The 26,052-nt window shown below is 39.7% G+C and overlaps 1 protein-coding gene across 1 annotated transcript in view; it reads right to left on the bottom strand.

Moving 5' to 3' along the window:
- Positions 1-1,122: 1,122 nt before the first annotated feature.
- The window catches only part of NUDT18 (nudix hydrolase 18), a 90,859-nt gene continuing 65,929 nt past the window's right edge, over positions 1,123-26,052 (bottom strand). The window contains exon 4 of the mRNA XM_053717956.1: positions 1,123-2,692. Within this exon, the coding sequence (XP_053573931.1) occupies positions 2,148-2,692 (545 nt within the window). The 3' untranslated portion in view covers positions 1,123-2,147. The remainder of the gene's footprint in view (positions 2,693-26,052) is intronic.

Below are 26,052 nucleotides of genomic sequence, written 5' to 3' on the forward strand. Positions count from 1 at the left end.
AAGGCTTTACTTTATACTAAATATGATTTACCTCCTAAGGTAGTTTTAAAAGAAAACACCAATCAAGAAATGGTAGTTCCTTCATTGTGTTCAGATCCTGCTAACTCTTAAGTAGCAGCTCTTACATAATCTTGAGGTAGCCAACGCTTTGAAGTTCTATCTCCAAGCTACTAAAGATTTCAGACAAGCTTCTAGTTTGCTTTTTACTACTCTGGTACTCGTCAGAAAGCTACTTAGTTAGCATTGGCCTTTTGGCTCACATAAGTTATTCACAATGCTTACTTGAAGGTGAGAAAGTCCCCTCCTAGTGTATTCAGGTCTTCTACAAGAGCAGTTGCAACATTGTGGTTTTTTTTAAAAAAAATATATGCATCTTTGGAGCAGATTTGCAAAGCTGCAACATGTGTTCTCTGTGTACTTTTTTCAGAGTTTATTGCTTTGAGGTTTTGTTTATTTGCAAGCAGATTTTGACAGGAAAGTCCTTCAGGCCTCGTTGTCTAAATCAGAACTGCCAGAAAAATTGTCCCACCCTTTCCGTAACATAGACCATCGGATTGGGTATTAATCGCTTGTGTTATGGAGGACTGTGGACCATCATCATTTTAGGAAAGAAAACAAAATGTATGCTTACCTGATAAATTATTTTCTTTCGGAATGATGATGGTCCACAGGCCCCGCCTGTTTCAGTGTTTGGGCGACAGTTCTAATGACACCTCTACAGACCCTGCTTTGTCTTTCCTACCTATATGTTTCCTGTTCTCTACTCGGCTATACTTTAAACTAGAGGGGTCTGTGAGGGATTTTAAGATCTTATATGGGTTCTTGACCTCCTCCTAGTGGTGGGAAATATATCCCATATGTTATGGAGGACTGTGGACCATCATCATTCCAAAAGAAAAAGATTTGTCAGGTAAGCATACATTTTGTTTTTAATCTATTAATTTTATATTATAAGTTTTTTGCCCACAACATTTTTTTAAAAGTTTTTTATTTATTTTTTATTTTTTTTTAATTGTAAGCCCAACAAAATGGCTTAAACTAATGTGTGATTATTTTGATGACTAAGGTATTGTCAGGCACTGTACTGTTCTGTTCACAGGAGGGAATGAATACAGACGGGAGTACAAGCCATTCTATTTATTGCATATACATACAGGTTATGACACATTGTACATAAGCCTGTACAGAGCTATGTACATATGTAGTTACTGTGTATAGAGAACTGTGTAATACAAATGTAAACATAAAATTAAAACAAATTATTTTGCATATATGCTGTTTTATGTTGAATGACTATGAATTCAAAATATTAAAATATGTATGTATAAAAATAGTACTGTTGTCACTTTTTGCCTTTACACACAAACAGATGCTCACACATTTTCTTTTATCTATCTATATGCTACAGTAGAGGTTTGTGTTCCTTTTAAATAGATTTAGGCTTAAGCAAAATATATATGTGGTTTAAATATGCATATAGATCTGTGTTTATGGCTATATTTCAAACAGCATGCATGTTTTGAGTTGTATAACTCTATAAGTGCAGCCTCATTTTAAATCTCTAGACTTGTCTGTTCATAATTATCTATATATAGCAGCAACATTGTATCCATGCCGAACTATTGCCATTGGAAAATCCATTGCTGCCATTATAGCATGCAATATTATATCCCACCACTAGGTGTCCCCACTAAACAAAGGGTGAGCTGTACATTTTCCAAAATGTAGAGTGTTGGAAATATGCCATGTGTTTTTAGCAGGAAGTGACATCAGTTTAAGGATCCTGTATGTAGCGACCCCCCACCAGACAACTTACTTTCTAGTAAGTTAATTGGCCATTTCATCTGGTTCCTCCCTAGTGGGTGTTAGCAATATCCTAATCCCTCCCTTTCTGATAAAAAGCTAAGAGACTGAGGACCCAAGAGACTTCTTGGATTGTGCAGCTGCTAAGTCTACCAAAAAATGTAATGTTTTACTTTGTTTATTATTTACAATCAAGTGTTTAATGTCTAATAACCAATTTAAGTAACATTTTTAATCTTTACTGAGTATATTCATTCCATATTAAATATGTGTGTATGTATATGTATATATATATATTTTTTTTTTTTCCTATGTTACTGACTTTACAACTATATTCTATGCCCTTAGCTGTATAACGGCAGCAGTTTGTTCTCTCTTAGTGTGTGTTTAAGTCTCTGTTTCAGGTCTTCATTCTCCACAAGTGTCCAGCAGAGTCTTTCTGTGGTGATCGGAGGAGGTTCCGAGACCTCTATCCCCCCCATGATGTTAAAGCACACCCCATCTGCCCCATCCCCACCTTGATGTTGCACTCCAAGCAAGCCACATGACTGTGGTGGGTCCCTCAGGAAGTATTGTAATGAAGCAAGGATGCTTCTCCTGTGTTGTGTACACAGAACAAGAGGAAGATGAGGAAGTTCTGTTGAGCTCTGTAGAATCCACATTTCTCCACCTGGACACAGGCACAGCAAAACTAATCGCAGTACTAGATAGGGAGTTGGCGCTACCATAGGCAGAATAGAAGGGTGCACTGGAAACCGTTGGTACCCTAGAGCCAGCTGAATGATGGGGAGAATGTCCTTGCAGCGGAGAGGAAGTGGAGAAACCTTGTCCCACCATGATGCTTGAAGAGATTCAGAGTCTGCAGAGGCAGGAGACTTCAGAGAACCACCTAAGAAGAATGGGGAAAAAAAGAGGGTTAAGAGTTTGGAGGAGAAAGGACAAAACTAAGAATAATGGTGGATAAGAAGGTGTGATCCTATGACTGGATTAAAAACGTAAAAGTGCTAGATGGAGGAAACATAAGTGAGCCACCAAGCATTGAATAATATATATGTTATTACCATTCACAAGTTATGGCTTCCTGAGTTAATTTATTTAAACATTTTTACTAAATTTATGGTAATGACACATGGCAGTAAAACTATATGGGTTACTAGCTGCATGACTACTTTAAAATAACTTTTATTTTTCTTCATCTTTATGAAAGCATCTTCCTTTATGCCCTATTTCAACATACCGCTGACTTGAGAGACAGCAAAGAATCAGGATCTACTGACAAAAGCTAAGCCAAATCATCAGACAAGCTGATCAGATCAATTGAGATTTTCAGGTTTGCGGATATATCTCGAGAGCTCATTTTATTGTTCCTAGGAAGTAAATCTGCCTGATTCTTTTATAAAAAGACGAAGCCTAAGGAGAACTTGAGGAACAAGATCCTGTTGAAGTCTTGCATGACTATAATTTCTATCATCAGAATAGTGATCCATTTAAAGCTGTAAACTGCTCAAACCTGTCTCAGTAACACCATCCAGGGCCTGATACATCATACATAAAAGCCTCTTAAAAAGGACTAACACCAAACTTATATTGTTAAAGGGACAGTCTTCACATGGAATTGTGGAAATCACGTGTCTAAGAAGTTTTATCATTCTAACAGATTCATCTGGTTTTATAAACTACTGTCAATTAAAAGGGACACGCAGCCCAAAAACCAAATTTATGCTTACCAGATAAATTCCTTTATTTCCTGGCAGGGAGAGTCCACGGCTTCATTCCTTACTGTTGGGAATACAACACCTGGCCACCAGGAGGAGGCAAAGACACCCCAGCCAAAGGCTTTAATATCCCTCCCACTTCCCCCAGTCCTTCGGCCGAGGGAACGAGGAAAAGCAGAAGAAACATCAGGGTATAAATGGGCCAGAAGAAATAAAAAGAGGGGCCGTTTAAACAAAAATTCACACGGGCGTGGTCGTGGACTCTCCCTGCCAGGAAAGAAAGGAATTTAGCTGGTAAGCATAAATGTTGTTTTCTTTCCAAAGGCAGGGAGAGTCCACAACTTCATTCCTTACTGTTGGGAAACAATACCCAAGCTCCAGAAGACACTGAATGAATTAACGGGAGGGAACTAAAGAACAAAATGTGGACCCTAATCTGAGGGCACCAAAGCCTGCAAAACCTTTCTTCCAAAAGCTGCTTCACGTCAAACTTGTAGAATTTTCAAAAACTATGTAAGGAGAACCAAATAGCCGCCTTACAAATCGGATCCATTGAGGCCTTGTTCTTAAAAGCCCAGGAAGAAACAACCACCCTAGTGGAATGAGCCGTTATCCTCTCAGGAGGCTGCTGACCCGCTGTCTCATAAGCTGGAATCATAAGTGGATGATACTCCTCAACCAAAAAGACAAGGAAGTCGCAGTGGCCTTCTGACCCCTGCGCTTACCTGCATACAGAACAAACAAGGATGAAGATTGTCTGAACTCCTTAGTAGCCTGAAGGTAAAACTTCAAGGCACGAACCACATCCAAATTATGGAGTAACCTTTCCTTAGCAGAGGAAGGATTTGGACACAGTGAAGGAACCACAATCTCCTGATTGATGTTTCGATCGGACACAACCTTAGGAAGAAATCCTAACCTTGTATATAACATGGCCTTGTCAGCATGAAACACAAAGTAAGGGGAATCACACTGTAAAGCTGAAATCTCAGAGACTCTACAAGCTAAGGCAATAGCTAATAAGAACAAAACTTTCCAGGATAATAACTTAATATCAACAGAATGCATGGGTTCAAACGGAGCCTGTTGCAAAACACGAAGAACAAGATTGAGACTCCAAGGAGGAGAAACTGGTTTAAAGACAGGTCTGATTCTAGTCAGAGCCTAAACAAAGGATTGCACATCCGGAAGATCAGCTAATCTTTTGTGCAATATACTGATAAGGCCGATATCTGGCCCTTCAGAGAGCTGGCAGAAAGACCCTTCTCCAAACCATCTTGGAGAAAGGATAAGATTCGAGCAACCTTCACTTTGTGCCATGGGAAACTATGTTCCTCACACCAGTGGAGATAAGTCCTCCACACCTTATGGTATATGCGGCGAGTAACTAGCTTATGAGCCTGGATCAAAGTGTCTATGACCCTCTCAGAGAATCCTCTCTCTTCATGCAGTCAGCCTCAGAGAATCTAGATTTTGGTGTAGGAAGGGGCCTTGAATTAGAAGTTCCTTCTAAATAGCTAACCTCCAAGGATCTCCACTAGATCTGCAAAACAGGTCCTTCAAGGTCAGGATGGAGATATTAGAATTACTGGGCCTTGCTCCTGTTTGATGCGAGCCACTACCCGAGGGAGCAGAGCCAACGGAGAGAAGAGGTATATGAGACAGAACCTCGATGGAACCGCCAATGCATCTATTATCTCTGCTTGAAGATCCCTCTATCTCGACCAGTATCTGTGAAAGCCTGGAATTTAGGCGAGAATCTATGAGATCGATCTCCGGCATTCCCCATCTGAGACAAATCTCTGCAAACACCTCGGGGTGGAGTCACCCATCTCCCGGATGAAAATATTGTCTTCTGAGAAAATCCGCTTCCCAGTTGTCCACCCTCGGAATGTGGTTGGCTGACAGAACACAGTTGTGAGCTTCCGTCCATTGTAAGATTAAAGAAACCTCCTTCATCGCCAGGAAACTCCTTTTTTCTCCCTGATCGTTGATGTAAGCGACTGAGGTCATATTGTCTGATTGAAATTTTATATATCGTGTCGAACCCAGTTGAGGCCATGCTATTAACGCATTGGTGAATTGCTCTGAGTTCCAGAATGTTGATCGGAAGGGTAAATTCTTCCTGAGACCAAAGCCCCTGAGCCCTCCTGGGACCCCAGACAGCTCCCCAGCCTGAGAGGCTGGCGTCCGTAGTCACAATCTCCCAGAACAGTCTCAAGAAGCACGTGCCTATCAACAAGTGATCTTGACAAAGCCACCAAGAGAGATACTCTCTCATCAGGTTGTCCAACAAAATCGCCTGAGACAGGTCTGAATGATCGCCGTTCCATTGTCTCAGCATACATAGTTGTAGTTTACAGCATACCTAGTTGTAGAAGTCTGAGATTAAATCGAGCAAAAGGAATAATGTCCATACAGGACACCATGAGTCCAATTACTTCCATGCACTTGGCCACTGAAGGTCTTAGAGAAGTCTTTAGAGAAAGACAACTCGCCATTAGCTTGGCCCGTCTGATCCGTTAGGAAAATTTTCATGCAGACAGAGTCTATTACCATGCCCAGAAAAACAACCCTGGTACTGGGAACCAGAGAACTCTTTTCTAAGTTTATCTTCCATCCATGTGACCGAAGCAGATTTAGAAGAATTTCCGAATGTGCTTCTGCCAAAGGAAAATATGTAGCCTGAACCAAGATATTGTCCAGGTAAGGGACTACCACAATACCCTGTGATCTGGCTACGGCTAGAAGAGCACCCAGAACCTTTGTGAATATCCTTGGAGCAGTAGCTAAGCCAAACGGCAGAGCTATGAATTGGAAATGCTGATCCTGGAATGCAAATCTCAGGAACTCAAAGTGATCCTGATGAATCAGGACATGTAGGTAAGCGTCCTTCAGATCTATTGTAGTCATGAATTGTCCCTCCTGTAATAGAGGAGAATCAATCTGATGGTTTCCATCTTGAAGGAAGGGACCTTGAGAAATTTTTGACACTTTAAAGGGGCAGTCAACACCAGAATTTTTGTTGTTTAAAAAGAAAGATAATCCCTTTATTACCCATTCCCCAGTTTTGCATAACCAACACTGTTATAGAATTACACTTTTTACCTCTGTGATTACCTTGCATCTAAGCCTCTGCAGACTGTCTCCTTATTTCAGTTCTTTTGACAGACTTGCATTTTAGCCAATCAGTGCTCAGTCCAGGGTAACTTCACGTGCATGAGCTCAATGTTATCTATATGAAACGCATGAACTAATGCCCTCTAGTGGTCAAAATGCATTCAGATTAGAGGCAGTCTTCAAGGTATAAGAAATTAGCATATGAACAAAGCAAAATTGGTGCTAAAAGTAAATTGGAAAGTTGTTTAAAATTACATTCCCTTCAAGTCTAAAATTGGTCTAAATGTTCCCTCCTTCTTGGGGACCAGGTTGGAATAGAACCCTAGTCCTCTTTCTGAGGCGGGTACCGGGACTATTACTCCCAAGGAAGATAGATCCCGGACGCAATCTAAAAATGCTGTCCTCTTCTCTGGTCTTGAAGATATCCTGGAGAGGAGGAACCTGCCCCTGGGAGGATGAGATTGAAATCCTATTTTGTATCCTTGAGATACAACATCTAACACCCAGGGATCCTGTACGTCCTGAAACCAGGCGTTTGAGAAAAAAAGAGTCTGCCCCCTACTCGATCTGATCCCAGATCGGGGGCCGTCCCTTCATGCAGACTTATTATCTGTCGGTTTCTTAGTATGTTTGGACTTGATCCATGTCTGGGGAGGTTTCCAAGTACCCTTGGACTGCTCTGGCTTGGAAGATGATTGACCTCTCTGAGACTTGTCTGAACAAAAATTTCAAAGACTGACGTCCCTTAGATCTGTTCTTCTTGTCCTGGGGAAGGAAAGCTCCTTTTCCTTTAGTAATAGTAGAGATAATGGAGTCCAGTCCTGGACCAAATAGCATATTTCCCTTAAATGGAAGAGAAAGAAGTCCAGACTTAGAAGTGATATCTGCTGACCAAGACTTCAACCAGTGGGACCTGCGAGCTAGGACCGCTAACCCTTGACGTTCAGTTGAATAATCTGCATGTTTACAGATAAAATAACAACAACAAAAAAGAGAGAAAAGTCCCAAAGCCTGAGTATAAAAATCAAAACTTTATTCCATGTATTTAAAAAAATTGAAAACCGGAAAACGGCAAGCTGATCCAGAACAAAAAACTTATCTGACCGGTTTCGGTCAACAGACCGTAATCATAGACATACTGGGCTACAAATGTGCGCCCTATTTAAAACAAAAAGGATCACCTGATTGGCTAAAAACATAATTGGACTGGAACAATTATTAGATTTAAAGGTATATACACATAAACCTGAGTATACATAAAAGAGGACAATTAGGATGAAAAAAACATAAAAGGTCTAAACATAAGGATACATCAAAAAACATTATATTATTAACCCCTAATCTGCCGCTCCGGACACCGCCACCACCTACATTATCCCTATGAACCCCATATCTGATGCCCCCAACATCGCCGAACCCTACATTATATTTATTAACCCCTAATCTGCCCCCCCCAACGTTGCCGCAACTATATTAAATTTATTAACCCCTAATCTGCCGTCGCCGCCACTATAATAAATTTATTAACCCCTAAACCTAAGTATAACCCTAACACCTCCTAACTTAAATAGAATTTAAATACATCTAAATAAAATAACTACAATTAAATAAATTATTCCTATTTAAAACTAAATACTTACCTATTAAATAAACCCTAAGCTAGCTACAATATAACTAATAGTTACATTGTAGCCATTTTAGGATTTATATTTATTTTACAGGCAACTTTGTATTTATTTTAACTAGGTAGAATAGTTATTAAATAGTTATTAACTATTTAATAACTACCTAGCTAAAATAAATACAAAAGGACCTGTAAAATAAACCCTCACCTAAGTTACAATTACACCTAACACTACACTATCATTAAATAAATGACCTAAACTAACTACAATTAATTACAATTAAATTAAATAAACTAAATTACGGAAAATAAAAAAATAATTACAAGAATTTTAAGCTAATTACACCTACTCTAATCCCCCTAATAAAATAAAAAAGCCCCCCAAAATAATAAAAATCCCTACCCTATACTAAATTACAAATAGCCCTTAAAAGGGCCTTTTGCGGGGCATTGCCCCAAAGTAATCAGCTCTTTCACCTGTAAAAAAAATACAATACCCCCCCCAACATTAAAACCCACCACCCACACACCCAACCCTACTCTAAAACCCACCCAATCCCCCCCTTAATAAAACCTAACACTACCCCCTTGAAGATCACCCTACCATGAGACATCTTCACCCAGCCGGGCACAAGTGGTCCTCCAGAGGGTCCGAAGTCTTCATCCTATCCGGGCAGAAGTCTTCATCCAGGCGGCATCTTCTATCTTCATCCTTGCGGAGCGGGTCCATCTTCAAGACATCCGACGCGGAGCATCCTCTTCATCCGACGGCAGACGACTGAATAACTGGTCCTTTAAGTGACGTCATCCAAGATGGCGTCCCTTGAATTCCGATTGGCTGATAGGATTCTATCAGCCAATCGGAATTAAGGTAGGAAAAATCCTATTGGCTGATGCAATCAGCCAATACGATTTGCCTCGCATTCTATTGGCTGATTGGAACAGCCAATAGAATGCGAGGTCAATCCTATTGGCGGATTGGATCAGCCAGTCGGATTGAACTTCAATCCGATTGGCTGATTGCATCAGCCAATAGGATTTTTCCTACCTTAATTCCGATTGGCTGATAGGATTCTGTCAGCCAATCGGAATTGAAGGGACACCATCTTGGATGACGTCACTTAAAGGAACCTTCATTCTTCAGTCGCCGTCGGATGGAAGAGGATGCTCAGCGTCGGATGTCTTCAAGATGGACCCGCTCCGCTCCGGATAGAAGAAGATAGAAGATGCCGTCTGGATGAAGACTTCTGCCGGTCTGGATGTCCTCTTCTGGCCGGATCGGATGAAGACTTCTGCCCCTCTGGAGGTCCACTTGTGCCCGGCTGGGTGAAGACGGCTCAAGGTAGGGAGATCTTCAAGGGGGTAGTGTTAGGTTTTATTAAGGGGGGATTGGGTGTGTGGGTGGTGGGTTTTAATGTTGGGGGGGGGTATTGTATTTTTCTTTACAGGTAAAAGAGCTGATTACTTTGGGGCAATGCCCTGCAAAAGGCCCTTTTAAGGGCTATTTGTAATTTAGTATAGGGTAGGGAATTTTTTTATTTTGGGGGGCTTTTTATTTTAAATATTTTTATTGAGGATTAATATAAACATACAGAAATTCTGGCGTATAATATCACAAACTTACAGATCATAAATTCCATAGCAATGGAATAGCATATGAGTAGATAAATGTATACATGAACCATAAAATAGAAAACCATTGACAATGGGCTATCTCATAAGCAGATAAATGCATACCTAGACAGTAAAATAGAATACAATAGCTCAGCCCATATGTCTAAATAATTATATTATGGTCAAATAGAGCAAAAAAACAACAAATACTAATCCTCAGGTTTTCTACCTCCTGTGACAAAAGTGAAGCCACTTTTGGGCCTCCAAAACATCTAAATAAAAGAAAAGAAAATTACAGGAGGATGATATTGATATCAGGTCCCTTATAGACCTGTGAAAGACTATTGTAACAGAGTAATCAATACTATGCCTTATGCTTCAAATACTTAGGTCACTTTTGGACCTCTAAATCATAAATAAAACACAACTTCTATATATAAAGGACTAAGATATAGTAAACCAACTATAGAGGAGGACCTGTTAAAATATGCCATACATATATACATGGAGGAGACTGTAAAAGGGTTAGAGAACCATAAAACTTAGCAGTTGCTCTGATAAACCTAAGCCAGTGAGCATTATGCATATTTAAGAATGTCCCCGGAGGGCTACACTGACATAACTACTGGGTTCTATAGGGAGAGGGGGCAAATACAGAGCAAACCTTCTATTCTGATTATGAAATTACAAAGTACCCCTAATACTGGATAATGACAAAACCGGCTGATATATCCTTGACAAAATTTAAATGCATACTGAATTGCATATATATATATATATATATATATATATATATATATATATATATATATATATATATATATATATATATATATATATATTCCTAAGTAACTAATTTAGCTAATAAAATATAATATTAGTTATCGTCTATAAGGGGCTAATATACAATGATCTAACTATAGTGGAGGGCTTGTCATATTATGCTATGTACATACTCATAGAAGGGACTGTAAATGAAATAAGTTTGGGAACCTATTCCAGCATGCCTGAAAGGGTTGAAAAAGTGTCAGTTACTCTTATAAAACTGACCCTACAAGCTCCATGAATATGTATAAATTACTAGGACTTATAGGGGAAAGGGTCAAATACTAAGCTAAACTACTTCTTTAACTATGGTATTATAAAATAGACATTACACTCAATAATAGATACATCAACAGATATAGAATTGGTAAGGTTTATATGCATATTAAATTGTAAATGAATACGCTTATGTAGCTGATCAAATGAGCTCTTTATAGAAGACTATGAAACTATACTATCAAACATAAAAAATGCTGGGATCTTGACCCTTCTTCTAATATATCTAAAGTTACAATCCTCCTAATTTAAAGATCGGTATATCTCTACATCTACCACGCCTAAATAACTGGTAAACGTAAAAACATAAATATACATGCAACCGAAGTGATATATATATATATATATATATATATATATATATATATATATATATATATATATATATATATATATATATATATATATATATATATATGTAAATAAGATTAATCAAAACCTGCAAAGATAGAGAAAAATAAAAAGAAACTGAACAGTATTTAAGCAAAACAAAGCAGATTAAGCATTCTTTAGATACCAGAGGACTGCAATACTTTCCGAATTAATATCAGTTACTTGTTGTAGGGTATTAAAGGGGTCCCATCAGATATCATACATGCTGATTAATAAAGTCCGGCTTTATCTGGCACTTAATTAATATGTTAACCAACCCCAACAGCTACATAAGCGCTGGGGCAACAATAAGTCTGCAAACGAAGACAAAGGTAGAACAGAGTATGGCGCAGTCCTTCACTGACAATCTCTGGTGGAAAAACACGACAATGGAACATACTCAATACAGCCTTTTCAATTCCTCCCGATCTCCCGTCCCAAGACTCCTGCATCGCCAGACTCTGTAAGTGCAAAGTCATACCCTGACTAGGACCCTGTTCCAAATAAGCTGCTTTACCTGCCACGATCGGCCGCCTCGCAGCGGGTTCCTGCAGCTCCTCCACAGACAGGGAGGGCAAATTCAAAGATCTGCTCTAGCATGGTGCACAGTGGACCGGTAAGTTTTATCAAAGGTATTACATTTTTGGCAGCTGTATTCATCTGGGGTGGCATCTTGCAGTAACATATGAATTTTGTTCAGCTTTACTTTCCGAGTTGCCTCCGACGCAATCCTCCCCTGTTGCGTGTGAGTCCCCAGCCGGGCTATGGTGTCAGTCTCCTGACTTTCAAACACTGTCTCCAATTCTTTAGGTGAAGCCTCCTCATCCATATATGATGACTGTTGAGATAAGGGAACCTTTTTAAGTTCCAGATGAGGAGCTTTCTCTAGAGCAGTCGTACCTTCTGCAGAAATCCCTTTCACAGATAGGTTCAAAACTTCGGTCATTTCCTCCTCCACACGAGAGAGATGAACATTGAGTAACTCTATTATTCTGTAACTTAATCGTTCCTCCATAATGAACTCTGATAGGGGTGCTTGCTTGAGCACAGTAATAATAGTTGTATCTGTGTACGTGTAGACCCAGAGGCCTAGTGGGGAAATATATGCGGCAGCCCTAGCCACGCTACTGACAAACAATGTGCGCGGCTCACTTGGATAACATAGGTCAGGGTGTCCGTTGTCCGCTCCTGTACTTCAAATATGTTAGACGAACTTAGCTTCCCAGAAAAACAATCTGTAGTGAAATAGCTCTTCTTAATTGAAGCTAGAAAGCAAAGTTTATAGAATACTAATAAGAGCTTCTCCAAAACACCTCCTGCCACTCCAAGCATAGGCTCCGCCCCCCCCTATTTTTTTTATTTTCTGTAATTTAGTGTTTGTTGTTTTTCGTACTTTAGTTTAGGTAATTAATTTAATTATAGTGTAGTGTTAGGTGTAATTGTAAGTTAGATTAGGTTTTATTTTACAGGTACTTTTGTATTTATTTTAGCTAGGTAGTTATTAAATAGTTAATAACTATTGTACCTAGTTAAAATAAATACAAAGTTGCCTGTAAAATAAAAATAAACCCTAAGCTAGCTACAATGTAACTATTAGTTATATTGTAGCTTAGGGTTTATTTTATAGGTAAGTATTTAGTTTTAAATAGGAATCATTTATTTAATTGTAGTAATTTTATTTCGTTTTAAGTAAATTATATTTAAGTTAGGGGGGTTAGACTTAGGGTTAGACTTAAGTTTAGGGGTTAATAAATTTAATATAGTAGCGGCAATGTTGGGGGCGGCAGATAAGGGGTTAATAAATGTAGATAGGTGTCAACGATGTTAGGGACGGCAGATTAGGGGTTAATAAAATGTAACTAGTGTTTGCGAGGCGGGAGTGCGGCAGTTTAGTGGTTAATATATTTATTAAAGTGGCGGCGATGTCCGGTCGGCAGATTAGGGGTTAAATAATTTTATTATAGTGTTTGCGATGTGTGTGTGTGGGGGGGGGGTAATAGGTAGTTTATGGGTGTTAGTGTACTTTTTAGCATTTTAGTTAAGAGCTTTATGTTCCGGCGTTAGCCCATAAAACTCTTAACTACTGACTTTTAAATGCGTTAGGAGTCTGGACAGGAGAGGGTGTACCGCTCACTTTTTCCAGCGATCGTAATACCGGCGTTAGGCAAATCTCATTAAAAAGATAGGATACGCAATTGACGTAAGGGGATTTGCGGTATGCTAAAAACGCGGAAAAAAAGTGAGCGGTACACCTGTACCTGTCTGACTCGTAATACCAGGGGGCGTTAAAAAGCAGCGTTAGGGCCCCTTAACGCTGCTTTTTAAGGCTGACGCAAAAATCGTAATCTAGGCGTATATGTTTTAGCTAAACAGAATAGTAATAATAAATGACATATCAATAGAGTAATAGGGATATAGTTTAGGTCCCTATCATAAATAAGTAAGTATCCAACTGAAAAAAGGGGGGGGGGGGGGGCTAGTAAATTACTACATTGACTGATGGATGGAGTAACAGAGATTAAACCAGTATGAATATGGTGCCTGTTAACTTATGCATAACAAATTTATGATCTAGAAAATAGTGAAAGGGTCCGTTGCCTCTATATCAGGATTCAACCCAAAATTTCATTCATAAGATATCTGAGAAACAGAAAATAAAATGAACAAATATTAATAAACAATAAATAATATGATGCATAAAACAAAATGGATATAATCAATTATATATACATATACAGATGGGGGCATACCTAAGGATCTGTGGTTTGGTGAAAAAAATCATTAAACACAAGCTCAAATAGCTGTTAAATGTAAGAACCTAGTGTTGCCAATAGTTGATAATATCAAACTCCGAATTAAATCCATTCGGAGTGAGAGTATTAAGTTTAAAGATCCAATAGATCTCTTGTCTACACAATACAGAAAACTTATCCCCCTCCCTTTGGGGTATCTTTTAATCTGTTCAATCGCTCTCCATTTGAAGTTGGAGACATCCTGTTTATGCACCTACAGAAAGTGTCTGGACAAGGCAGAGCATGGTCTCTCTCCCGAAATATAAGACAAGTGTTCCCTGATACGTGTGCCTACCTCACGTGTAGTTCTACCTACATAGCTCTTAGAGCACTGTATACAATCTATCACATAAATGATATAGGTGCTCTTACAGTTGACACAACCTCTTGTGTCAAAATCTTCCCCTGAGTGAAAAGAGGTAAAGGTTTTACCAATTTTGACATGATCACATGAGGTGCATGTTCGTCTACAGCACCTATAGGTCCCTTTATACCGCAACCAAGAGCTTTGGTTATCAACTTCTTTTAGCATACTGGGAGACAAAATGTTACCAAGTGTTACATTTTTCTTGGCCACAAACATGCAGCCATTCGCCACTGTATTCCTCAACTCTTTATCTCCAATCAATATCGACAGATTTTTGTTAACAATTTTGCTTACTTGGTAGTATTGATTGGAGTATGAGGTGATGAATTTAGGCTTAGTCCTATGAACATCTCCTTCCAGTGTATGACCGTTTGAAGAGTTTTTAAAGAGTGACCTCCTGTCCATCCTTTTAACCTGATGAAAGGCTCTATGCACTATGGACTTGGGAAATCCTCTCTCATATAATCTCTCACTAAGGTGTCTACTCTCCTCCAAAAATACACTATCTAGGGTACAATTCCGTCGTACCCTCATAAATTGCCCTTTGGCAATGCCTTTAAAGACATGCCCCAGATGGCTGCTGTTAGCATGAAGTAGACTGTTCCCCGCAATAGGTTTTCGGAAGAGAGAGTAGACACCGCCATGTTCTCTGTTGGACCACCTTTGAGTGTAATATTCAGGAAGGCAATGGTCTCATGATGCCATTCAGAGGTGAATTTCAAACCTATATCATTGATATTTAGATGTTTGACAAAATCATAGGCCTCATTGCGGTCACCCGACTAAACGAACAGCAGGTCGTCTATGAATCGTACATACTTGATAATATAGCTGGACGGGGGGACGTCACTATAACCATAGATGTGGGACCTCTCCCACCACCCCATAAAGAGGTTAGCGTAGGAGGGAGCAAATTTTGCTCCCATAGCGGTCCCATATCTCTGGAGATAGTGACGACCCTGAAACATGAAAAAATTGTATTCAAGCAGAAATTTGACTGCTCGTAACACAAATTCTTTTAGACCTGTAGGAAAATCAGTGTACAGGTCTAGGAAAAATTCCACTGCCATGATACCAAAGGAATGTGGGATTGTAGAGTACAGTGATGTGACATCCACGGTCAACCAACTGTACTCTTCTTTCCACCTCACATTCTCCATGATCTCTAATGTCTAAGTAGTGTCCCTCAAATAGCTTGGGAGTCTAGGAACCAGGGGTTGTAATAAGTGGTCAACCCATTTAGAAAGGGGTTCCATCAATTAGCCTATCCCGGCCACAATGGGTCTACCCTTGACATTAACCAAACTCTTCTGGACCTTTGGGAGGTGGTGGAAGATGGGTGTAACTGGTTCATTAACTAACATAGAACTGGCTGTCTCCTTATCCATAAACCTCCACTGCGTCATCAACAAGGTGCCTGAGTTCTCTCTGAAATCTAGTTGTGGGGTCTCCTGGAATATAAGTGGTATATTGACTTAAATCAAAAACTCCAGATACATCTGTAAACATCATGTACACATAGTACTTAAAGAGAGACAGGCAAGCTGTAAAGGTATAGGCAGGGCAGGTGAGACTTGTAATTCAAAATGTGAACACAGGATATCAAAGGCAGAAGGGCTCTATCCCTCATATACCTCCGTGTAGAGAACACACAAATAGAGGGTGAGTATGGGGAGACCCTGTACTATAGCGCTAAACAAATGACCAACTAGCAGGTATATTTCTCACTAATACCTCTAAAGGTTATGTAAAGCGCTTAACTGCCTAGATAACAGTACAACTTGTAATACGGTTTCACTCACCCACCCTTCCGATTACAGCTGTCAAAGTCCCGTATCTTCTACTTCTCCCACGCTGGGTGTAACCACTGTGTCCTGTTACACACGGCTCCAAAAGCAGAGCCAACACTGAACAGCTTCCTCGGAGCACTTGCTGGCTCCTCCCATGGGCTCTTCTAAATGGGTAGAAGACAAATCCTCTCTGTGTTATGGTGACGTTATGGCTGGAGGGCACAAAAAGTAATAGTGGGTGTCAATCAAGCAGGCTAGCAAAAAAGGAAAGGGCTCAAAGGGGACAAAAATCGGACCCCTGTAGTCCGTAGTTAAACATAACAAAAAAAGAGAGTCCCAAAGCCTGAGTATAAAAGCCTGAGTATAAAAATCAAAACTTTATTCCATGTATTTAAAAATTGAAAACAGGAAAGCGGCAAGCTGATCCAGAACAAAAAAACTTATCTGACCGGTTTCGGTCAACAGACCGTAATCATAGACATACTGGGCTACAAATGTGCACCCTATTTAAAACAAAAAGGATCACCTGATTGGCTAAAAACATAATTGGACTGGAAAAATTATTAGATTTAAAGGTATATACACATAAACCTTAGTATACATAAAAGAGGACAATTAGGATGAAAAAACATAAAGGTCTAAACATAAGGATACATCAAAAAACCTGAAATAATATCTATACATATTGGCGAATAATGTACCCTAAAAGACCCATTTACTTATTTATTTATTATTAATGACTATATGTTTTAGCTAAACAGAATAGTAATAATAAATGACATATTATCAATAGAGTAATAGGGATATAGTTTAGGTTCCTATCATAAATAAGTATCCAACTAAAAAAAGGGGGGGCTAGTAAATTACTACATTGACTGATGGATGGAGTAACAGAGATTGAACTAGTATGAATATAGTGCCTGTTAACTTATGCATAACAAATTTATGATCTAGTGAAAGGGTCCGTTGCCTCTATATCAGGATTCAACCCAAAATGTAATTCATAAGATATCTGAGAAACAGAAAATAAAATGAACAAATATAAACAATAAATAATATGATGCATGAAACAAAATGGATATAATCAATTATATATACATATACAGATGGGGGCATACCTAAGGAACTGTGGTTAGCTGAAAAAATTAATTAAACACAAGCTCAAATAGCTGTTAAATGTAATAACCTAGTGTTGCCAATAGTTGATAATATCAAACTCCGAATTAAATACATTCGGAGTGTGAGTATTAAGTAACAGAGAACATGGTTTTGTCTACTCTCTTCCGAAAACCTATTGCGGGGAACAGTCTGCTTCATGCTAACAGCAGCCATCTGGGGCCTGTCTTTAAAGGCATTGCCAAAGAGCAATTTATGAGGGTACGACGGAATTGTACCCTAGATAGTGTATTTTTGGAGGAGAGTAGACACCTTAGTGAGAGATTATATGAGAGAGGATTTCCCAAGTCCATAGTGCATAGAGCCTTTCATCAGGTTAAAAGGATGGACAGGAGGTCACTGTTTAAAAACTCTTCAAACAGTCATACACTGGAAGGAGATGTTCATAGGACTAAGCCTAAATTCATCACCTCATACTCCAATTAATACGACCAAGTATGCAAAATTGTGAACAAAAATCTGTCGATATTGATTGGAGATAAATTATATGTCATTTATTATAACTATTCTGTATAGCTAAAACATATAGTCATTAATAATAAATAAATAAGTAAATGGGTATTTTAGGGTACATTATTCGCCAATATGTATAAGTATTATTGAAGTATTTCAGTTTTTTTTTTTATGTATCCTTATGTTTAGACCTTTATGTTTTTTCATTCTAATTGTCCTCTTTTATGTATACTCAGGTTTATTTGTATATACCTTTAAATCTAATAATTGTTCCAGTCCAATTATGTTTTTAGCCAATCAGGTGATCCTTTTTGTTTTAAATAAAGCACACATTTGTAGCCCAGTATGTCTATGATTACGGTCTGTTGACCGAAACCGGTCAGATAAGTTTTTTGTTCTGGATCAGCTTGCTGTTTTCCTGTTTTCAATTTTTAAATACATGGAATAAAGTTTTGATTTTTATACTCAGGCTTTGGGACTTTTCTCTCTTTTTTTGCTATGTTTAACTACGGACTACAGGGGTCCGCTTTTTGTCCCTTTGAGCCCTTTCCTTTTTTGCTAGGAAAGGGCTCAAAGGGCACCCACTATTACTTTTTGCGCCCTCCAGCCGTTACGTCACCATAACACAGAGAGGATTCGTCTGCTACCCACTCAGAAGAGCCCATGGGAGGAGCCAGCAAGTGCTCTGAGGAAGCTGTTCAGTGTTAGCTCTGCTTTTGGAGCCATCTGTAACAGGACACAGTGGTTACACCCAGCGTGGGAGAAGTAGAAAATACAGGACTTTGACAGCTGTTATCGGAGGATGGGTGAGTGAAACCGTATTACAAGTTGTACTGTTATCTAGGCAGTTAAGCGCTTTACATATCCTTTAGAGGTATTAGTGAGAAATATACCTGCTAGTTGGTCATTTGTTTAGCGCTATAGTACAGGGTCTCCCCATACTCACCCTCTATATGTGTGTTCTCTACACGGAGGTATATGAGGGATAGAGCCCTTCTGCCTTTGATACCCTGTGCTCACATTTTGAATTACAAGTCTCACCTGCCCTGCCTATACCTTTACAGCTTGCCTGTATCTGGAGTTTTTGATTGAAGTCAAGATACCACTTATACTGTTTCACCATTTACTTACACAGATACAATAATTTGCAATTCTCAGAGCCTTAATTTTATCCTGAATCTCCTCAAGTGGGGATTCTATTTCAATAAGTTCAGACAGAGAGTCACACCAATAGGTAGCTGCCCCTGCAATTGCGGCAACCGCTGCTGCAGGCTGAAAAAGATATCCCATCTGTTGAAACATCTTCCTTCAATAACTTTCCAATTTTTTAACCATAGGATCTCTGAAAGAAGAGCTATCCTCTAGGGGAATAGTAGTGCGCTTGGCGAGCGTAGAATTGGCTCCATCCACATTAGGAATGGAACCCCACAATTCCAGATGAGCCTCAGGAACTGGGAATAATTTCTTAAAAGTAGAAGAAGGTGAGAATGGAGTTCCAATCCTCTCCTATTTAGAAACAAATGTGTGGAGCCTTCTTATCCTCATACACTCTATCAAGTTTTGGAATTATTGGTTCCTCAGGAAGCTTTGCTTCAGGAACTTCTAAGGTAGATAAGACTTCCTTTAAAAGGAAGCGCAGATGTTCAATCTTAAATCTAAAAGAGGGTTCCTCAGAAGGAACCGTCTTAACATCAGAGATTTCTGACTCCGACAGCTCAACCTCAGACGCTACCGAGGTTAATTCATCCTCAGAAAGCTGGGAAATACTAGCCAAGTCAGATTGAAAATTAGATAAATCTAGGTTTGTAGAGTTAGGTTTAGCCTTTTTTTTCAGAGACAGGCAAGGCACTTAAAGGGACAGTCAACACCAGAATTTTTGTTGTTTAAAAAGATAATCCCATAATTACCCATTTTTGCATAACCAACACAGTTAAAATTATACACGTTTTACCTCTGTAATTACATTGTATCTAAGCTTCTGCAGACTGCCCCCTTATTTCAGTTCTTTTGACAGACTTGCAGTTTAGCTAATCAGTGCTCACTCCTCGGTAAATTCACGTGCATGAGCTCAATGTTATCTATATGAAACACATGAACTAATGCCCTCTAGTGGTGAAAAACTGTCAAAATGCATGTAGATTAGAGGCGGCCTTCAAGGTCTAAGAAATTAGCATATGAATCTCCTAGGTTTAGCTTTCAACTAAAAATACCAAGAAAACAATCAAAATTGGTGATAAAAGTAAATTGGAAAGTTGTTTAAAATGTCATGCCCTATTTGAATCATGAAAGTTTTTTTGGACTTGACTGTCCCTTTAAGGCCGCGGACACAGCAGATAGTAACTGAGTAGTAAAGTCTGAAGAAAAAAAATCCCCCTCCTGTAGAAGAATTAGGGATGTCACGGGGAACTGCATGTGAAAGAGGGTTAAAACCAGGTGTAGGAGCGAGGGTAGGCATCTCCTGGGCAACGGAGTCCTGAGAGGTAGATGGCTCAGAGGCACTAAACTTATTAGAAGGGCTACCATTCTTAGACCCCTTTTTGGTTTTAAGAACATCACCTAGACAATTGGAAAGTTGTGCAGGGGGGCATACTAGGGTGTCCTCACAGTACAGGCAATTATTTGAAATAGCTACTGACGCTATAGAACCCCCTAGAGGGTTAATATCAGAGTCCTACATCACTTTGGATATATCCCCACACAATGAGAGAAAAATCCTAGAATAAGTGGTACCTTTATTCCCACACCAATAGTTAGGGCACTCACCACCTCCTAGAGTCTCAGTAAAAACCCAGATGGACTCCCTGACGATCGAAACAGCAGCCTGTTGAAGACCGGACCGGATCGCTAATGATTTTCTAAAGAAAAGCGCACCCAATCACGTGGTACGCAATAGGAGCCGCCCCTGCTAACTAGTAAAAGCGCGCTAAGGATTAACAACTGCTCAACAGTCAAAAGCGAAAGTAAAACGCTTTGACCAAGTTCCAAAGTCTATAACAGCCCTGAGCCACAAAAAAAGTACCCGGTACCCTTCACAAGTGCTCCCATGTTAAGCAGAACATAAGCCCCAACTGTTCCCACACATCTCCATGCATAAGGAGAATTGATAACCCCTGATCCCATAGAGAGTCTATGTTTTACACTGCGACCAAACTGAGTCCCGCAGTCTATAGGGAGATAATGAGCCCTACTAGGGACTATCTCCTAATAAATAAAAAGTAAATTTATGCTTACCTGATAAATTAATTTCTTCTATGGTACGACGAGTCCACGGATTCATCCTTTACTTGTGGGATATTATCCTCCTGCTAACAGGAAGTGGCAAAGAGCACCACAGCAGAGCTGTCTATATAGCTCCTCCCTTAGCTCCACCCCCCAGTCATTCGACCAAAAGTACAGGAATAAAAAGGAGAAACTACAAGGTGCAGAGGTGACAAGTTTAAAATAAAAAAATATAATCTGTCTTAAAATGACAGGGTGGGCTGTGGACTCGTCGTACCATAGAAGAAATTAATTTATCAGGTAAGCATAAATTTACTTTTCTTCTATAAGGTACGACGAGTCCACGGATTCATCCTTTACTTGTGGGATACAATACCAAAGCTACAGGACACGGATGAACAAGACAGATGGCTAAACAGAAGGCACCCCTGCTTGAAGAACTTTTCTCCCAAAAATAGCCTCCGAAGAAGCAAAAGTATGAAATTTGTCAAATTTGGAAAAGGTATGAAGCGAAGACAAAGTGGCAGCCTTACAAATCTGTTCATGCTTGAAGAAATGAAAAACTAATATTTTATCACCTCTTTCACTTTACCCTTCCTAGTACTTAGAGTAGGCAAAGAGAATGACTGGGGGTGGAGCTATATAGACAGCTCTGCTGTGGTGCTCTTTGCCACTTCCTGTTAGCAGGAGGATAATATCCCACAAGTAAAGGATGAATCCGTGGACTCATCGTACCTTATAGAAGAAAAGGACTTACCCTCCAGGATCGCACTTGTTGTGGAATAGACCAGCCTTTCATGGTGTGACACTTCCACTGGAAATTCTGACAGGAACCTAAGAAATAAAGGGAGAACAGTTTAACTCGTTAACACTGGTTCCCAAGGAGCTGTTAGATCTGCAGTCTAGATGCAATCACAGAAAAACTTTCCCTGTATCAACAGACTCTAACTCTATTTAACACTCTCACTGAGAGATTTACATGACTACTTCAAGCTCCAGTCCCCTCTTGAAGGGAAAATACCCATTAACCCCTTAACGACTGAGGACGTGCAGGGTACGTCCTCAGAAAAAAGGCAGTTAATGCCTGAGAACGTACCCTGCACGTCCTCAGTGTGGAAAGCAGCTGGAAGCGATCCTGCTCGCTTCCAGCTGCTTTCCGGTTATTGCAGTGATGCCTCGATATGGAGGCATCCTGCAATAACCTTTTTAAGTAATCCGGTGCAGAGAGAGCCACTCTGTGGCCCTCTCTGCACCGGAGATCGGTGGCTACCTGCGTTGGTGGGTGGGAGCCGGACCGGGAGGCGGGTGGCGGCCATCGATGGCCCTGTGGAAGTGAAGGGGGGCGGGATCGTGGGCGGGGGTGGCTGGGGGCGCGCACGGGCGCGCGCGCGTGCACGGGAGGGTGGGGGCGGGCGCGTGCACGGGGAGGGAGCGGGTGGGAACCGCTACACTGCAGAAAATGTGCAAATAAAAAAGATTAAAAAAATCGAAAAATAAAATAATCATCAAAGTGGTGGGGGTTTGTCTGGGTGGGGGGGGGTGTCTGGGTGGGGGGGGGGGGAAGCTACACTACAGAAAAAAAAAAAACAAAGAGAAAAAAAAACACTTTTTATTGTAAACTGGGTACTGGCAGACAGCTGCCAGTACCCAAGATGGCCCCCAATAAGGCAGAGGGGAGGGTTAGAGAGCGGTTTTGGGGGGGATCAGGGAGGTTGGGGGCTAAGGGGGGGATCCTACACAGTAGCATATGTAAATATGCTAAAAAAAATTTTAATTTTTTTTTTAAAACCCTTTTATTTTAGTACTGGCAGACTTTCTGCCAGTACTTAAGATGGCGGGGACAATTGTGGGGTGGGGGAGGGAAGGGAGCTGTTTGGGAGGGATCAGGGGGTGGGATGTGTCAGATGGGAGGCTGATCTCTACACTAAAGCTAAAATTAACCCTGCAAGCTCACTACAAACTCCCTAATTAACCCTTTCACTGCTAGCCATAATACACGTGTGAGGCGCAACAGGATTTAGTGGCCTTCTAATTACCAGAAAGCAACGCCAAAGTCATATATGTCTGCTATTTCTGAACAAAGGGGATCCCAGACAAGCATTTACAACCATTTGTGCCATAATTGCACAAGCTGTTTGTAAATGATTTCAGTGAGAAGCCTAAAATTGTGAAAAATTTTACGTTTTTTTTAATTTGATCGCATTTGGCGGTGAAATGGTGGCATGAAATATACCAAAATGTGCCTAGATCAATACTTGGGGTTGTCTACTACACTACACTAAAGCTAAAATTAACCCTACAAGTTCCCTAAAAGCTCCCTAATTAACCCCTTAACTGCTGGGCATGATACACTTGTGGTGCGCAGTGGCATTTAGCGGCCTTCTAATTACCAAAAAGCAACGCCAAAGCCATATATGTGTGCTATTTATGAACAAAGGGGATCCCAGAGAAGAATTTACAACCATTTATGCCATAATTGCACAAGTTGTTTGTAAATAATTTCAGTGAGAAACCTAAAGTTTGTGAAAAAATTTGTGAAAAAGTGAACAATTTTTTGTATTTGATCGCATTTGGCGGTGAAATGGTGGCATGAAATATACCAAAATTGGCCTAGATCAATACTTTGGGATGTCTACTAAAAAAAAATATATAAATGTCAAGGGATATTCAGATATTCCTGAAAGATATCAGTGTTCTAAATGTGACTAGCGCTAATTTTGGAAAAACATGGTTTGGAAATAGCAAAGTGCTACTTGTATTTATGGCCCTATAACTTGCAAAAAAAGCAAAGAACATGTAAACATTGGGTATTTCTAAACTCAGGACAAAATTTAGAAACTATTTAGCATGGGTGTTTTTTGGTGGTTTTAGATATGTAACAGATTTTGGGGGTCAAAGTTAGAAAAAGTGTGTTTTTTTCCATTTTTCCTCATATTTTATCATTTTTTTTATAGTAAATTATAAGATATGATGAAAATAATGGTATCTTTAGAAAGTCCATTTAATGGCGAGAAAAACGGTATATAATATGTGTGGGTACAGTAAATGAGTAAGAAGAAAATTACAGCTAAACACAAACACCGCAAAAATGTAAAAATAGCCTTGGTCCCAAACGGACAGAAAATGGAAAAGTGCTCTGGTCACTAAGGGGTTAAAGGACTATCTTCAATCTTCTAGCACTTCTCTGTGATCATCCTCTAGTGATGAAAGGCAAAGAATGACTGGGGGGATGGGGGAACTGGGAGGGATATTTAAGCCTTTGGCTGGGGTGTCTTTGCCTCATCCTGGTGGCCAGGTGTTGTACTCCCAACAGTAGGTAATGAAGTCGTGCACTCTCCCTGCCTTTGGAAAGAAATTCATGTTTCAGATTAGGGCATTCAGTTTTAAACATCTTTCCGATTTACTGTATTAACAAATTTGTTTCATTCTTTTGGCATCCTTTGCTGCTCCTTCAACAATGTACTACTGGGAGCTAGCTGAACTTGGATGAGCCAATGATCAGAGGCATATATATGCAGTCACTAATCAGCAGCTAGCTCCCAGTAATACATTGCTGCTCCTGAGCCTAACTAGGTATGCTTTTCAACAAAAGATACCAAGAGAATGAAGCAAACAAGATAATAGAAGTAAATTGGAAAGTTGTTTAAAAATGTATGCTCTGTATCATAAAATATTTTTTTTTTGTTTCATTTCCCTTTAAGCAGATAAACGTGGGTTAGGTTTCTAGTATTATCAGTATGCTAAAACAGGCACATACTGTTACACGTAAAGTAAGAAAATGCATATTTCTCACATTAACTATAACCCATAAAGCAGGAGAATCACAGCCACTGGGTGAATGGCAAGCCACCACTTGAGATTATAGACCTAGTGTTACTCATTCTATGAAAATGCTTTCATCCTAAACTTTAGTAATTCCCTTTACCCCTTTACAACTGAGCAATTTCCCAACCCAATGCTGAAGATAGATAATGATCAATCAGTAGACCAAGCACTTTTTGAAAATTACTTTGGAGGCATACCTAAATATATGCAAAAAAGGGAATTGATATTTCCAATACAGTAAACAAATTAGTATAAGCAAAATAAGGTTATGAAAACCCTCTATGGCAACACATCAATAGTCCTGAGGCAAGTGATCATTGTTACCATGGTATTCACTTGCAACTTATGTGGGATTTTAGTCCTCACTAAAAAAAAAAAAAAAACAACACATAAATGATGCTTACCAGATAATTTCATTTGCTTCTGTATAAGGAGAGTTCATGGCTTCATTCCTTACTGGAGGAGGCAAAGACACCCCAGAGCCAAAGGCTTAAATAAGTCTCCCACTTCCCCCAGTCATTCTGCCGAGGTAACAAGGAACAGTAGGAGAAATATCAGGATATAAAAGGTGCCCGAAGAAAAATATAATTTAGGGGCCACCCATCTGAGAACACGGGCGGGGCTGTGGACTCTCCTTATACGGAAGGAAATAAAATTATTTGGTAAGCATAATTTATGCTTTCCTTAATATATGGAGAGTCCACGGCTTCTTTCCGTACTGCTGGGAAACTTATACCCAAGCTCTAGAGGACACTGAATGATAATGGGAGGGACAAAAAGAGAGGCGGACCCTAATCTGAGGGCACCACAGCCTGCAAAACCTCTCCCCCGAAGGCTGTTTCAGCTGAAGCAAAAACATCAAACTTGTAAAATTTAGAAAAAGTATGTAAACAGGAGCCCATAGAGAACTAATGTAAAAGCTGTTAAAAGGAGATGTGACCCACCTACCAAAGTAGGCATTCATACAAATTTTCTGGTTAGTGAAGAAGAAATCTTGCCAAACCATGGTGACTGTGTGTCTTTAAAAACATTTTTGGCTAATGTGTACTTTAAATACTGAAGCACACTATGAGAAAAAGAA

Source organism: Bombina bombina, chromosome 6 (assembly GCF_027579735.1).
Source record: "Bombina bombina isolate aBomBom1 chromosome 6, aBomBom1.pri, whole genome shotgun sequence".
NCBI classification, from domain to species: domain Eukaryota; kingdom Metazoa; phylum Chordata; class Amphibia; order Anura; family Bombinatoridae; genus Bombina; species Bombina bombina.